The sequence below is a fragment of the Hippopotamus amphibius genome, chromosome 3 (assembly GCF_030028045.1).
Source record: "Hippopotamus amphibius kiboko isolate mHipAmp2 chromosome 3, mHipAmp2.hap2, whole genome shotgun sequence".
NCBI lineage: Eukaryota > Metazoa > Chordata > Mammalia > Artiodactyla > Hippopotamidae > Hippopotamus > Hippopotamus amphibius.
In genome coordinates, this window is record NC_080188.1 from 25944137 (window position 1) to 25959742 (window position 15606).

General features: G+C 40.3%; 1 protein-coding gene and 1 long non-coding RNA gene across 2 annotated transcripts in view; one reads left to right on the plus strand and one right to left on the minus strand.

Annotated features, from left to right (window-relative positions):
• Positions 1-15606, minus strand: part of CORIN (corin, serine peptidase) — a 205138-nt gene that overhangs the window by 88577 nt on the left and 100955 nt on the right. The window contains exon 5 of the mRNA XM_057726907.1: positions 5089-5202. Coding sequence (XP_057582890.1) covers positions 5089-5202 — 114 coding nt within the window. The remainder of the gene's footprint in view (positions 1-5088; positions 5203-15606) is intronic.
• On the plus strand, positions 5402-7473 carry LOC130848035 (uncharacterized). Its single transcript, XR_009052512.1, has 3 exons — positions 5402-5522; positions 6637-6799; positions 7412-7473. It is a non-coding gene; the product is annotated as an uncharacterized LOC130848035 (long non-coding RNA).

The following is a 15606-nucleotide window of genomic DNA, read 5'->3' on the forward strand; positions in this document are numbered from 1 at the left end:
AGTGCACTTTGGGGCCAACGGATCAAAACTTGCAAAAGCTGCTTGCTGTGATTTTCTCGCTCAATACAAGCATAACTTTACGTAACCTTAAGTAGGTGTTTTTGGAAATACAGATCCTTTTTTCTGAATGAGAGCTTGATACAAAATGTTACTTCTGAAGTTCCTGCATGTTCATATTTATTTCAGTCTGGCATCACACTGATTAACTTCTATCCCTCAAAATGGTCATTAAATGAGAGAGCTAAGGAACAGAAAGCCTTTTACCAAGAACTTCATTCAGTTTGCTCAGTCTCTTGTGAGTCTATAAACATAATCACGTTGCCTCAACTCAAGAGTCACGTGCGGATGCTCGGTGTCCATCCCGAAACACCCTCGTTTTGAGATGCTCCAAGAGGTTAACCCTGTTGCCCGGATTATCACAGTGACCGGCTTCTTGACCTCCTGGGTTTTGCAACTATTGAGGTTTAGCTCCAAAGGAGGACTTGTCCACTGCAGGACTGCTGACATCGGGGGCTGGGTGACCTGTTGTGGGGAGCTACCCTGTGCCCTGTACAATGCGTATCAACACTCCCAGCCACTGCTCACTACACGCCAGTAGCATCCCCTCCAGCCTCCATGGTGGTGACAATCAAATGGGTCTCCATACGTGGGAAAACACCCCCCTGAGGGCTATACCGTCCCCACATGAAAGCGACTGTTCTGGAATATCCAAACCTCACCTCAGTCCAAGGCCGGTTTTAATCCCATCTTTTCCATCAGCTCTCTCCACACCAATCTGGCAACCAGGGACCCCCTCTCTTCTCTACTCACAGGACCTTTTTGTTTACACAATCTCCTTTTGCTCTGTGATATCTATTACATTGTTCTAAAACACCCTATTTAATGATCTCTATTTTTATATGCCGTTTCCCTGAATAGACTAAAAGTGTCATGAGGCAAGAAACCATGCCTTAATAGTTTCTACATTTACTGGGTATCTAGAACATGCTTCACACATAATGGGAATTCAAGACTATTCAATAATTTGCTTAATTCCATATAATCACATTACCACTGAACAGAAGTGAATTTTCCAGACATCTGAAGCTTCTGTCATCAGTGTAGAATGAAATATTTTTATTTTTATTAATTTGGTGGAAATCTTTCTCATATTTACTTGCACCTCTGTCTTAATGAAGAAAATATAGAAGGTACAGTCATTTTTGGTGACTCAGAAACATTATTTGGGATATCAGTTTTTATTTTGTGCTGTTTGGGTGGCCTCCTTTCTAAAACAGCTTCACATGGTGCTGCTCTTAAAACCATTGTGCATGTTGTAGTATTTCTGTCTCCTCCACGATGTATCACCTGAGCTTTGGCGGGGGGTGGGAGCAGCGTTGGGAGAAGGGAGGGCCGTGCAGACTCAGATAACAACCAGATCACGACCATAAATCCTAACGCCCTTTGAGAGTCCTTGGATGCCACCCAGGGATTCATTATTCTGCCCAACAATTCTAGAGGTAGTTACTGTTATTTATTGTCTCCATTTTACTGATGAGGACACTGAGGCCCAGAGAGACGGAGTACCTTGCCATGTTCACAGAGGCAGGAAATGATAAAGAAGAAATAGGAACCTAGGCAGCCTGATTCGAGACCCTACGTTATTAATCACTATACTGTGTGATAATTAGCATAACTAATTTTACAGCGGTTTATGTGGCACAAAGTATGGGGACCCTGTGGCAGCTATTTTCCCTGTGACAACCATTTTCCTGGAGGCTTTCTTATTCATTTGCTAAGCACCTGCTACGCACTAGACACTGTCCTAGAGCTGGCTATAGAATCAAAAGATTATAGAATGTTAGCAACAAGAGAGACACCAGACACCCTCCGGTGCAGTGGTTTCAAGCCTTGATGCACACTAGAATCACTGGAGGAGTTTTACAAAGGTAGCTGCCTGGGCGCCCCCTTCAGACCCACGGAATTAGAATCTCTGCAAGTGGGGCTTCCTGGAGTGCTACTGTACTGCCAGCCTCGATGAAAAGGAAAACCAGGGCATGGAGAAGTAGCCTGCCTAGAGCCACAGAGCTAGGAATTTTAAAAAAAGATTTTTTTTTCTCTTAATTTTCAAAAATCTTTTTGTTACACCACTAAAATTGTTCTAGGTGGTTGGAAATCTGTCCGTTTTACTGGTACTTACAAAGCAACCAATAAACATGACAAAATGTGCTGCAGGGGAAGGTCAGTAAGTAGTCCCAGACAACTGGAGAGCCCCTGTAATAGACAGTTATCTCCCTCAGCATAATAGAGCATCCAACCTAAACACTTTCCTGTCGAATGAATGACTGGAGTACAATCATTGACCAAATTCGCACTTTTATGGACATGGGCAAGTCAAAGACAGCACCGTTTAGAGAAAACAGTTAGATTGGGACCCACTCAGGAGTGGGTTCAAATCTAGCACTCTGAACTACTGGTGAATTCATTCATTGCTGTGAGCCTCGGCTCTGCACCCGAACAAAAAGGAGTAATACTTCCTTTGCTGAAAATTAAATCAAATCATATAGGTAGATGCTTCTAGCACCGTTGATTAGGGCACTCACAAATAGCAAATCCCTTCCCTTTCTTCCCTCCTCCTGTACCCACCGGGACCCTCCGAACATGGCAAATTCTGTGCTCCCACTGGGAATACCCAGCGAAGGTTCCTACTCCCCTCAGAAATATCTGCGGGCTGCATTCCAGCTCTGATTTGCATCCACACCCTATTTCAGACTTAACACTATTCCTTCACTGCAGGGTGGTGACAACAGGAGGGTGGTGCCTTCTGTAAACACGCATACTGAAATGCCACAAGCACTGAATGTGAAAGCTCAGAGGCAGATGTCCTTGTAAGGTCAGGAACGACTGCATGCAAAGTTCTCAAGGTCTAACGAAGCATTTTCATAGACAGGTATTTGACGAACTAAGAAAAATGGTTTTTGAAGCGTGTTCATGAAGAAGGCCCGTGTCTTACTAAACTCTTCCACTCCTAGGACATTGCTGACTACCTTGCATGATCATAATAATACCTTCTTTGTTCGGTCACGGACTAGGGAAATTTACTACTTCAAATTCAATTTCAACAAATGCAGCAGAAAGTTCTTACTGTTTAAAGTGCAATGCTCAGTGTGGTGGAGAAACATGATGGTGAAGCCAGGGCTGGCCCAGCACTGGGGGTAGAGGCACATGACGTGGGCCATAATTGGGAGATAAACAAGAGATTCTACTCTAACTCCCATTACTGTATATAATTCTATTGGCCCACTTAAAATCCCTGCTGTAGGTGCTATGCACAATATTTGCTCCCAAGTCCATAGCAATACCCCCGAATGTAAATAAACATCCTAAAAAATTGTTTTTCATGTACAACCATGTGCCATCGGTTTCTCTGAAGAGAGAATTCCAAATTCTAAAAACAAATATTTTAGTGAAAACATTTCCAGAAAATATGGTGGCATAACTGAAATTCTACAGGATGCTAGATATTATGCAAAATAAATAAATTCATAAATAAATAAATAAAGGTGAAAGTATATACAAACAAATAATTTTGAGGAAATACCAAGTCAAGATAAAATAACTTTTTTTAAAAAAACTGCTGGATTTATCAGAACCTTTAATTCATGAATATGTATTGTAACTCTCTAAGAAGCAGATATGATCGACAGCATTTCTCAAACTTATTTGTTTCCCAAGCTTTTTTCAAGATTCAGGTACTGTGGAACACCAGTATGGGAAACTGATCCTAAATACTACCATAATACACTGTCTTTCAAAAGTTATGGTAAATAAGCATCCTAACCCTTCATATGGAAGAAGAGTTGGTCACCTGGCAAACATACCAGAGGAGCCTTTCAGTTGAGGTGAGCAATTGAGATGAGCCCATATAGAGCCTTGGAAACTCCGAATGGGAGTAAAACACAGCTTTTCCCATAGTAACTATTGCTGGCCATATAACCATTCAAAAGCAATTAGAACACCATTGCATATGGTCCTGTTTTGGATGCAGAAATGTATTCTTGAGGCTAATTTTCCTTTTTATCTGTTGCATAACTGCAAACCAATTTGAGATCTGAATATAAATTTGATATGGACTAACTGTCTGTGACCGCCCACAATTTTTCTGTTGAAGCCCTAACCTCCAACATGACCGTGTTTGGAGATAGGGCCTGGGAGAAGGTGATAAAGGCCATGAGGGTGGGGCCCTAACTGATGCCCTTCTAAGAAGAGGAAGAGACAGCAGGGCTCTCTCTCCCCCTTCTCCCTTCTCCCCCTCCGAAGAGGTTATGTGAGCACACAGGCAGAAGGCAGCTGCCTGCAAGTCAGGAACAGAATTCACACCAAAAACTGAACCTGTTGGACCTTGATCTTGGACTTTCCAACCTCCAGAACTGTGAGAAAATACATTTCTGCTGTTTAAGCCACCCGGCCTGTGGTTTTTTGTAAGGCAGCCCAAGCAGACAAACACAACATCGGACCAACCACCATTTTAGTCAAAATGACTAATCAAATCAATGCTAAGTAAACTGAGGATGTTTAAGGCTGCATCTACTGATCTATGCATTCAAAACAGTTCTTGCCATCCCCCTCTCCAGATTGAGAGGAAGCAGAAACGAGCAGGAGGTTTTGCATCTTCTGTGTCACTAATGTTAAAAATCATGAGGGTGAAAAATTTTCCTACTAAAAATATCCTTTTTTAAAAAGTTGACCTTTACATTCTTAAAGCTTTAAAAGCAACAACAAAAATTCTCACCCAAACAAAATAAAAAGAAAGCCTTTTCCCAACTTTAAAATACTTTGAGCAAAAACACTTCAATCCCTGATCTGCTCCCATGCACGTCCAGCTCCTAACGAAATCGGGCCTTTGAAAGGTGTGCAAACACACAGCTGTCACACGGGGCGGGGAAGGGTGAAGATAAACACACTGGCTCACTTAAGAAAAGCAAACTGAAAGCAGTCCACTCGAGTGCCTGCGGTTGTCGGGACCGGACAACGCAGCCGCTCTGGTTTCCAGGCCCCGGCGTGGAATCCCTGTCCGCCTAGGCAAACCCCACACAGCCCGCCACATACTGCAATGTGCCTCGTCACTCCAGTCGTCACAGTCGTTGTAGCCGTTACACTGCAGTTTCCTGGGGACGCAGATGCCACTGGCACACAGGAAGCTCTCACCCCCTCCGCAGAGCACTGGGGAAACAAGGGAAAACAAGGTCGAAATAAATAAGAGGGGTAAGGGTTTGGTTTTTTCTTTTCCCTTTTAAAATTAGGAGAAATAAAGAATAGAAAGAAAACCTTCCCTTGCTATTCAACAGATGTGCTTCCCAATTCCCTCAGTTTCACTGTCACCAATTTTTCTCTGGCCTTCTAGAACATTAACTGTAAAATTACCTAGGAAGACTGCAAAGAGTGTTTGCCTGAGAAAAGCAAAAGGAAAATCACCAGTGGGCTTTCACAGCACAAGAGAGCAGCCTCATCAATTGCACAGCTTATGTGGGGGAAAATACCAGGTGGGAGTATTTTTCTTAATAACAGAAAGTTATTTCAAAGTGAAATGTTATTTATTGAACAAACATTAAAAAAAAAACAAAAAACAGAAAACAACCCTCTCCTTCCACAACTTATTTAATGTCCTGTAGAGAAAGTTAGTTACAAATAGTCAGTTGATACTTGCTTGAACTCAGGCATAGAGACCCCATGCCTTGTATTTGAAATATATTTATTTACCTGCCTTAATAAAAATGCCAGTTAAAAATATCAGAGTCTATTTTGACATCAGGAATGGGAAACATTAGCTAATAATATTTTCATTCTTTTATTTTCCTTAACACCATAGCATTTTGGTATTCTTTGCTTTAAGTATTACGGTGTTCTTTTTGTTCCCAAAATTCAACAAATATTCAATTGTTTCAAAATTACATTAGATACAAAATGTAAGAGAAGAAGCTAGAAAGATTTTTCTAAGGGAAACTATTAATGAAAGGATATCAATTCAACAAAATGGGTGTTAAAATACACTTCAGTATTTGGTAATATGCATCAAATGCCTTTTAAATGTATATAACCTTTGACCCAGCAATCTTATTTCTTGGCCTTCATACAAAGGAAATCATTATGAATAAGCGCAAATTTTTATACTTAAGGATATTCATACCATCACAGTTTATAACAAGGAAACTATGAAATAACAACTATGCAATAATAGGAGACGGGTTAAATAAATTTTAGTAGCTCCATAACAGGAATACTGTTACAGCCATTGAAAATTATATTGTTAAAAATAATGTCTTGGGCCAACATTCAAGATAATTTAAGTGTAAAAACATCATTTGGTTCTAAAAAAAAGCGTAATAAAATTTGGCCTAGAAAGAAGTATATCTAAGGTTACTATGATTATTTCTGGTATTAGGATTGAAAGTAATAGAAATATTCCTGGTATTAGGATTTATTTTCTTCATTCTATTTTACTCTGTATTTTACAAGTGTTCTTGCAATGATCATGTCTTACTTTTATAATCAGGGGAAAAAAAAAACTAACATTTTTCATGAGTTCTGAATTCAGAGTAACAGTAAATAAATATAACCCTCCCCAAACTTTCTTTCTCTGTCTCCCTGCCACAAAAGTTAGTGGGATCAGCATTGTGGTCACCTGCCTGGTCACTGTCACCACTCCCTGAATCGTGTATTCCTTGATGAGATGAACCTTGTTGTCTAACTAAAGGAAACCAGGAAATATGGAACAGTTAACTCAGAAACTCAGAGAAGTTTAGACTGAACATTCCAGGCGGTAAGACCCATGTCATTTATACATCCATGTTCCCCAGCAGAGTGGCTGGCACTCAGGAGGTAGCTCCGTAATTAATGGGGAAAAGTCACCTCCATCACAATGGAGCCCAATATATTGCCACAGGACAGAGGAAAAAATGCAACTGGTGGGTTATTTTCCAATGCTATCAAGGAATGAGAGTTTCCATTTGCTGAACATTAAGTACTAGTCAATTCGGTATGTTTCTTATGATGCTATTTCTTGTGTAACCTTCACAGTATCAGCAATGAAAGTCTGGTTTTCCATTCTATCCCAGGATTTCTGTATCAATACAAATGGCATCTATGGATTTCGACTGCCAAGACATGAAGCATGCTTACGTTTTGTATAGTCTTAGAGGATTCAGCACAGGACTGCACGCCTATAGCTATAGACAGAGACTCCTAAAGGGTATACAGGAAACTAGATATAAAATGAAAAACCAAAACATTAAAGATTTTACCGGCCAGTCTATACAATAGCCTCTTTCTAGGGTTAAGAGAAAAATTTTCAAGGAGTAAATGTTTACCCTATTGTGGGATTGTTTCTGTATTATACTAGAGAGTGCAGAAATTCCATCTGTCTGCATTTCAGCAGCTGCAATGCCTCAGAAGAACTACTGCGGAATTCCCTCCATCATGGCTCTGATGATTCCTTGGGAAATGTGGCTGAAAGTTCAGCGTTAAATAGCTTCTAACATTTAGGTTTCATCTTTAAGACCCTATATATTTTACTCCAATAAAGCCATTCTTATGTGTGGTTATATCAAATCTGGATCAAATTTAAAACATGGCATTGCTTGCATTGTTTTGATTATCGATAGCCTCTGTCTTTGCTGATTCAGCAGAAACTGACTTCTTCTGTGTGGTTTCTCAGTTGGAGATCTGGCTGCCCAAGGCTTTAGGACATTGAAAATTGTTTCTTCTTATTCTTTCTTTGGAAGTTCTTTGGACGTTCATAGTTTCATTAATCAATATTATTTTTGTACAATTAGGATAGCTTTGTACATTTTCTTTCTGTTTGATTTCTTCCTAACCTGTATTCAGAATCTCCACTTTCATTTGTGTAAAACTGTTCAACTAGCAAAGCGTTTCAGAGATATCTCATTTAGAATTTCCAAAGAGCCTCATAAAGTAGACAGGTGGGAATTCTATCACAACTTCCTTGGGGCAAGTGGTAGTTTACAAATACAGAAACTCGAGCATCACATGGTTAAGAAGGCAATCGCTCACAGCCATGGAGTTAGGAAAAGGTGAAAACTACCCTAGAATCGTGAGGTCCAGACTCCGGGCCTAATCCTCCACACCATACCCGCTCCCCATTTCTAGTACGCAGGCAGCTGACAGGGTTCAGTTCAAGGGTACCAGGTTCAGCTAAAAGTTCTAACTTGCCTTTATTTTTCTCTCTAAACAAAAGATAAATGTCTGTCCTCAGATGAACTGGACCAGATGAGATGACATTCTCTGTGAGCTCTCGGTTCTTAGAGAACACACTGAGAGAGCTCTTAACAAGTTTCTGGAGAGATTTTTCAACCATAATTCACTGTCTTATAACAATCATCTTCCAACAGCCTTTAGACTGAGCCCTTAAGATGACAAAGGGAGATTCCCTCAGGTGAAGTCATGCTATACAATCTTGACACCATTTCCACTCACATCATCTATAACTCTAAGAGGTATATATCGGACTTTAAATCAACATTCATTGATTGAATGACTATTTACTATCTACTATGTGTTAGGCATTACTGTAGCAGTAATTAGATACAGCAGTAAAGAAAACAAAACTACTTCCCCACCTTCATGTAGCATGCATTCTACTGATCATCACCTGATAAAGATATTTTTACTAACTAAAGATGCTTCACCACCAAAGTTACTTCCATTTATAACTGTGACAGTTAATTAATATTAATGCAGTGACAGCAGTATACAGAGACACATTGCCTAAGATGCTGGCTTACATGTCCAAATGATGAGGACAATTCAGAATCGCCTGGACTTCAGAATTCCAGGTGATTCTTAATTGGATTCTGAAGAGTATAAACCCTTGAAGATGATCAGCCTTTTCAGTCTTTTTGTTTCTGATGACAGACTGCTGGAACAACATCCACGGCCTGAAACAAACTTTAGATTTTCTGCAACTGCTTCCAACCCTCTCAGTTTTCTGTGTGTATTATGGGCAGCATTTATATTGGCAAATGCTCTCATTACTCTGCTTGTTAAATTTTAGAGTCTCTTTCAGAAATTACTCATCAGTCTCCGAGTAATAGCATCCTCATTCACCATGCCTTTGAGTCCTTGTTTAAAGTCTAAGGCTCAAGTTTAAGTCTCCCTCTGAAGAGAAGGTCAACCTGGCACACAGCATTGTCACCTGCACCCATACTGAGAGCTTGTCAGTCCTTCAATCCACATGCTGCTCGAAATTCAGTTACTATAAACCACTACTGCTCTTACCTTTTACAAAGATATTTGACCAAATGAAAAAGAATGAGTATAATCTTTTAGTAGCTGATGCAAGAATACTTCTCGGGAAGAGTGTTGTATCTCCCCCCAGTAGGTTGATAAAAGGACTGGAGTGAAAGATAAGAGGTGAGAAAGGAGAGAGGAAACCCAAGGTTCCTTAAATAATTAAACTTGCTCATTACTCTGCCCTCTAAGTCACATGAACAGGAAGGCCCTTCCTTTTGTTGACCATTAAGATGTCTGTAGTAGGTATGGATGGGTATCAGAAGGCTCTGTATGAAAAGAATGAGATCCCCATGGAGGGAGAGAGGAGCCAGTGCTGTTGGACAACGTCTTGGGAGAAAGAGAAGTTAAAAACTTGGTTGAGTCTCCCTGAGGGGCGCTGTAGAGAAGACCCTTTGGGAAACAGAAAATATCGAAAGGGACATTTCAAGTTGTTGATGTAAGGTGTAATTACTTCCTCCATCAGCCATATGGAATCAGCAAGGATTATGTTGCTTTCTGATATTTTCACTCATTTATTTAACCAATGGCACTCTTCTAGGAGCTTGAATACAGAATAGATCCCTTGCTTTGTAGACATTATATTCTATGGAGACAAACTATCAATGAATATAATAATTAAGAAAATTATTATATATTAGGTCAGACGGTAACTAGTGGTATAAAGAAAAAAAGAGTACAACAGATTAAGAGAGATAGGAGATATGGTGGTGGGGCAGTACAGGTCCCCAAATTAATTAGGGTGCCAGGGCAGGTCTCAATGAAAGTTGACATTTGAACAAAAACTTCAAAGATGGAGGGAGTTAACCAAATCTCACGGGAAGATTTCAGCGCAGAAGCAAAGACCCTCAGGCAGGAACACAGCTGGCAGGTGTCAGGAACACCAAGGAGACCCATGTGGCTAAAGCAGAGAGAGTAAAAGGGTAGAGAAGCACGGGGTGAGGCAGAAAAGAAGGGCAGACCCAACCACAGAGGGCTTTGTAAGGCCTTTGTAGCTTAGACAATAAAAAAGAAGAGTCATTACAAGGTTTGAGTAAAGAGTAGCATGATCTGACTTACGTTTTCAAGGATTTCTGCCTGTTGTGTTGAAAATACTCCAGAGAGGCAAGGGAAACAGTAGGGACAACAATTAGGAGCTTATTGGAGCAATCTAGAAAGAGATGATGGTGGCTTGGAGGAGAGAGCAGTGGAAGGGTTCAGATACAATTGGATGATGGATATATTTTGAAAGTAGGGGCAGGAGGGTTTCCTAGCCCATTAGATGAAAGTTGTGTAAGACAAGAGCCAATGATGGCTTCAAGTTTCCAGCCAGACAGATGACAAGAACAGCCATCTGCTGAGATGAGGAAGGCTACTGGAGGAGCAAGGCTAAGGGGAAAAAATCAGAAGTTACAATTTGGACATACTGAGTCTGACATATACAGTAGACTCCCAACTGGAAATGCAGAGGAAACAACTGGATACATAAGTTCAAAGTCCAGGAAAGAGGACAGGACTACAAATATAAATGTATGAGTCATCAGCAAATCGATTTAAAGCTGGTGAGCATGGATGAGATCCTGAGGGGAATGGTTAGTGAAGAGAGTGGGGAGTAAGACTCGGTGAGATGGTGCAGAGAAGATGCATAAGGGCTGAACTATTAAACCCCATGTGTAACAGCTTCAGGGAAGAGCAGAAGCCAGGAAAGAGGTTGAGAAGGAGTGGCCAGGGTGGTAGGAGGAAACCCAGCAGGTGAGAGTGTTATCCTGGAAGCCAAGTAAAGAAAAGTGTATCAAAGAGGAGGAAGTGATCATCTGTGCTGGAAGGTGCTGATAAGTCAGGTAAGATGAAACTGAGAAATGGGGACGCGGGTAAGAGCAGTTTCAATGGAGCAGTGAGGACAAAAGTCTGATGGAGTATGTTTAAGAGAGAATGAGAGGAGAGGAAGTAGCCCAGAATGGAAGAACAACTCCTTTGCTGCAGAAGAGAACAGATAAACGGGGCAGCAGATTACAAGGGGAGTGGGGAAAAAAGAAATATGATTTTTAATGCTTTGTGTGAGTACATTCTTTGGAGGGAGCATGGAGTGGTATTAAATTCTGTCTACAGGTCAAAGAAAGGTGACCACTCCTGAAGATACAGGAGCACAGGGATGGAGGGTCATCAATGCCAGGAATGTACTTACAGTCTAACTATGAAGCCTGTCTCATATCTGCCTGTTCCTTTAATCCCACCACTACAGTGTGACGTCCTCAGAAGTATCCGTCTTCTAAGTTCTTCTAATGAGAAATCCTTCTCATTCTCTTCTTCCTCTTCTTCATCTATTAGACATCTGTTAAACATAGGAGGTGAGAGGCACCTGTGCTGGTCACTTAATGGCACCATCAGAACTTAAACTAACAAACCCCAGTTACTTTATGACCCACATAATTTATATTAGCCGAAGATAAGTATTTGCTGGCTTACACCCTCTCCCTTCTAGAACGTAAGCTCTTTGAGAGAAGGAACTTTATCAGTTTTTCTCACTGTTGTGTCCTGAGTCTAGAGTAGAAATAAATATTTGTTAAATGAATAAATGACGACCGAGAATATAAGGTGTCTAGCAAGACTACATGATCACTCCTATTTTTTGGTCCCACATGTTCAAAGGCAATAAATATCTTACAATTTTATTATCTTAATTGCTAGAGGAATAAACCGCTGGTGAAACATGATAACCACTCTCTGTTATAGCAGGATACTCACACAAAACCACAGACAAATCTGGTTTCTCAGCGGCATAGGCTGATATGTTAGGACAATGAGTATCAAAGACCCGTCTACTTAAAATAATCTTCCCCACTGATCTGTGATGATGTGTCTAATATTTTCCCAACACCTACATCCATGTTACCCATTCCTTGGGATTTTTAGATGAACTCCAGGATACCAAGGAAAGAGACTTTGGGGTCATATTACGGGTTAAGGGGGTGTCTTGGGTCCCCTACTCCATTTCGGCCAGAGAGCTCTACCATTACCTGCTTTATACATTTGAGTTCATGTACAATTTCCTTTGAAAATGGGTTTCTGCTGCCAAAAACAAGTTTGAAAACCCCTTCACCCTTAAGATTTTAAGTGTTCAGTTCAAATCTGACAGAGCTCTAATCCATTTTCTTGGCAATGAATACTTAGCTCTGAATTTAATTATAGAATGTTTAGCTTTTCATTATATTTAGACTTGAAAGAATGGGATGCAAAATGAGTAACTTCTCAAGAGGGGCGGGCATAGCAGGAAGGAGTTGAGGAAAGGTCTAAAACAAGAGAAATAAGCGTGAGAGGTGAGACCTGGAGCCACAATGAGCTGAGAAGGGCCCTGTGTGAAAGCCCAGTGGGTGTGGGTCTGATACTACGAGGCAAGAAATGCCGCATCACTTTACTTTTTCTAAATCAAATTCATTCACTTAATCAAATTAATTCAATTAATCCCCACTCAAAAAGGTGAAAAGAAATATTCTTCAGGCGTGTTTGGGCAGGGGTGGGGGCTCTCCCTCCTCAGGGTGGTAAAAGGATCCAAGGGAAGAACTGCGGAAAGGCATGGCTTTCCATTCTTCAGAGAATGGGTGGGGTGAAGGACTCATGGTTCTAAGCCCTCAGGGTTTGTGGTAGACAGAATGCTCCATCACGTCTACACCACGCCAGGGTCATGCCAAGGCCATGGTCCCCAACATCAACTTTCCTGGCTGCCCCAAGCAGCCTTTCCTCTCTGAGACCCTGTCTCTTCCCCCAAGCAAGTGCTCACCAGTCCGTGCTACGTGAGGGACACGCCAAAGCCCAGTCCCCTTCCGAGCCTTGGGGAATGTCTCCTCCATCCTCTGCTTCTACCTTTACCCCTCCCCCATACCACCCCACTCTGGGTGATCACATAATCTCTGCTCAATCTTTCTCTCCTCAAGGCTGGTCCCCCTGTTCTGAGAATGCACAGATGACACCACACATCCTTTATGTTTCCTTAATAAATTGCTCTATTACATAGATTTTTTTCATTTGTTGCAGAGAATGCAAATGACTCTATTAGCACCTTTCAACATCTTAGTTCCAAGGTAGTATAATAGGCAGTCTGTTGCATAAATGCACTTAAAGAGCTCTTAACTTAGATATTCTAAAAACAGAAGTGCCACGATTTCCTCTTTTATGATCTGTGGTGACCATCTTGCTGCAAAGATAAGGTAAAACCGGTGCCCTCACTACAGTCCAACTCTTTAGTTACAAGTCCCTCAGTGCCTATTATATAACACGTTTTTCTTAGTCAGAAACCATCTCTGTCAAACCAATGTTCAAAGCAAGTTCAAAACAACTTCCCCAATTAAATGTCCTTAAGACTAAGTTACTCCTTGACTCATTTTTTTCACCTCTGAAATAAAGCTATGCTTTGAATCAACGGAAACATTGCCAGCTGGCCTTCAGCTTAAATTTCTGAAAATAAGAGTTAAGTATACTTCTTGCCTGTCCGACAGCCTGAAGGAAAATCTATCATTCTACAGAAAAATCAATCATTATAAAATTATCTAAAAATCATTAGCAGGAAACAAGAAAAGATTTGTAACTGGTGGTACTCTGATAGGAGAGGAATGGAAATAGAGTTTAGAAAGCAGTTCATGTCATCATTCACATCTTAAGTAAAATCACAGTATAAAATAGAGTTAGATAAAACCTTGCCCAGTAGATTTTAAATCTAACTAGACAGGGGAGAAAGTAAAGAAAGAGCAGAGTAAAAAGCAGGAAGTCAAGCTTTATGATCAGGGACTGGCAGAAATAGAGTGGCAAGCAGAAGTCTAAAAAAACTTTTTTAAAAGGAATCTTTATTCATTCAAGAGCTGAGAGAGAGAGAGAGAGAAGGAAATTTTTAAAAATGAGAAAAACAATTTCCAAACAGAGATTGTCTTAAAAGAATATACTAGTTTAGTACCTCAAGTTTAGTGTCTAGAAGACTTAAATAAGACTCTGGGCCAATTTTGTCAAAAATCATTGGAAAATAAGATATACATCAGGACTCATTTATCATTTCCTGCAAATAAGTGCAATAATGTAATTTCAAGTTTCTAAAGAACATAAGCAAGTTAGAAACTACATGTTTACTGCCGACCCTCCTGTCAGGGATTATCAGGCAGGCAGAGATTTCTAAATTCAGAAATAATTACTCAAACATTTAGAGGTTTTTGGGGGAGGAAGGGGTGGAGGGCTACTTTCTGAACTTACTTTAGGAAATAAAACCTTTATCAACAAGGAATTCTCATCTAGTGGTACTTTAAAATATTTTTGAGATTTTCTCCAAACATAAGGCTGTCTCAAAAGAGAGTTTGCGATTATTCACTATGAATCATAAAATGATGACGACACTATATTATAGACAATACCTCTGACAAATTTCAAACAACTGTTGAATGTTTTCTATAAAACAGTTAATGCATGCATATAAACCTGTGAGAAATAAAGTAGCTATATATGATTTGGAAAGAAAATAAGTCTCTTGCATGAATATGGTAGTATCTAAAAAGTTATACATATTAACATGTTTTTCAGATCTTTATTAAATGTGTAACTCAGTCAAGACATCTACAGAAAGACTTAGAAGAAAGATAAACAAAGAAAGATAATCAGTTTGAAGAGCCATCCCATGGTATTTTTCTCATTTGTTGGGCTACACAAATTGGACTGATATCATTTTACAAGTTAATAGCTTGTGAATTTCATTTTCAACTCAACCGAAATTGATTTTTAATCCCAGTTTCTTTTATTTTTGTCTATTTTATGTACTGATAATCTAAAAGCTAGAACAAATTGTCTATGACTTCACAATACTGTGTAGCCTGAGACCCAGAAATAGAATAAACATATGTATTTAGAATTTACTGTGAAAAGAACTTTGAAAAAAATACCTTTCAAGAACAGATTGAGACAGACTAGGACCTGGGACCTTTTGCTACAGTGCTTGCACCTGGACAAAAGTTTCCTCAGCAAAAATACAAAGAAACTATAAGGGACCAAAAATAGTTGCAGGCATATGCAGTTGGGGCAAAGTATGGACAACATGATACAAAAAGACCAAAAACCCAGCTGCCACTTCTGAAGAGCTGGGAGCAAAAACAGGGCGTTGGGAGCAAAAACAGGGTGTTGAGAGCAAAAGCAGAGTACTACCCGTGAGCCCTGCACACAGCACCACCAAGGCAGTGGGTAAACCACCTAAGCCACCCCTCTGGCCCGACCCACTGATCTGCCCCTACCCCCACCTCAAGCCAGGGAACCTGTTACAGGAGCCCCAACAAAGCCTTGCCTGAATTTCTTGTCTGGCCTTTTTATCAATTT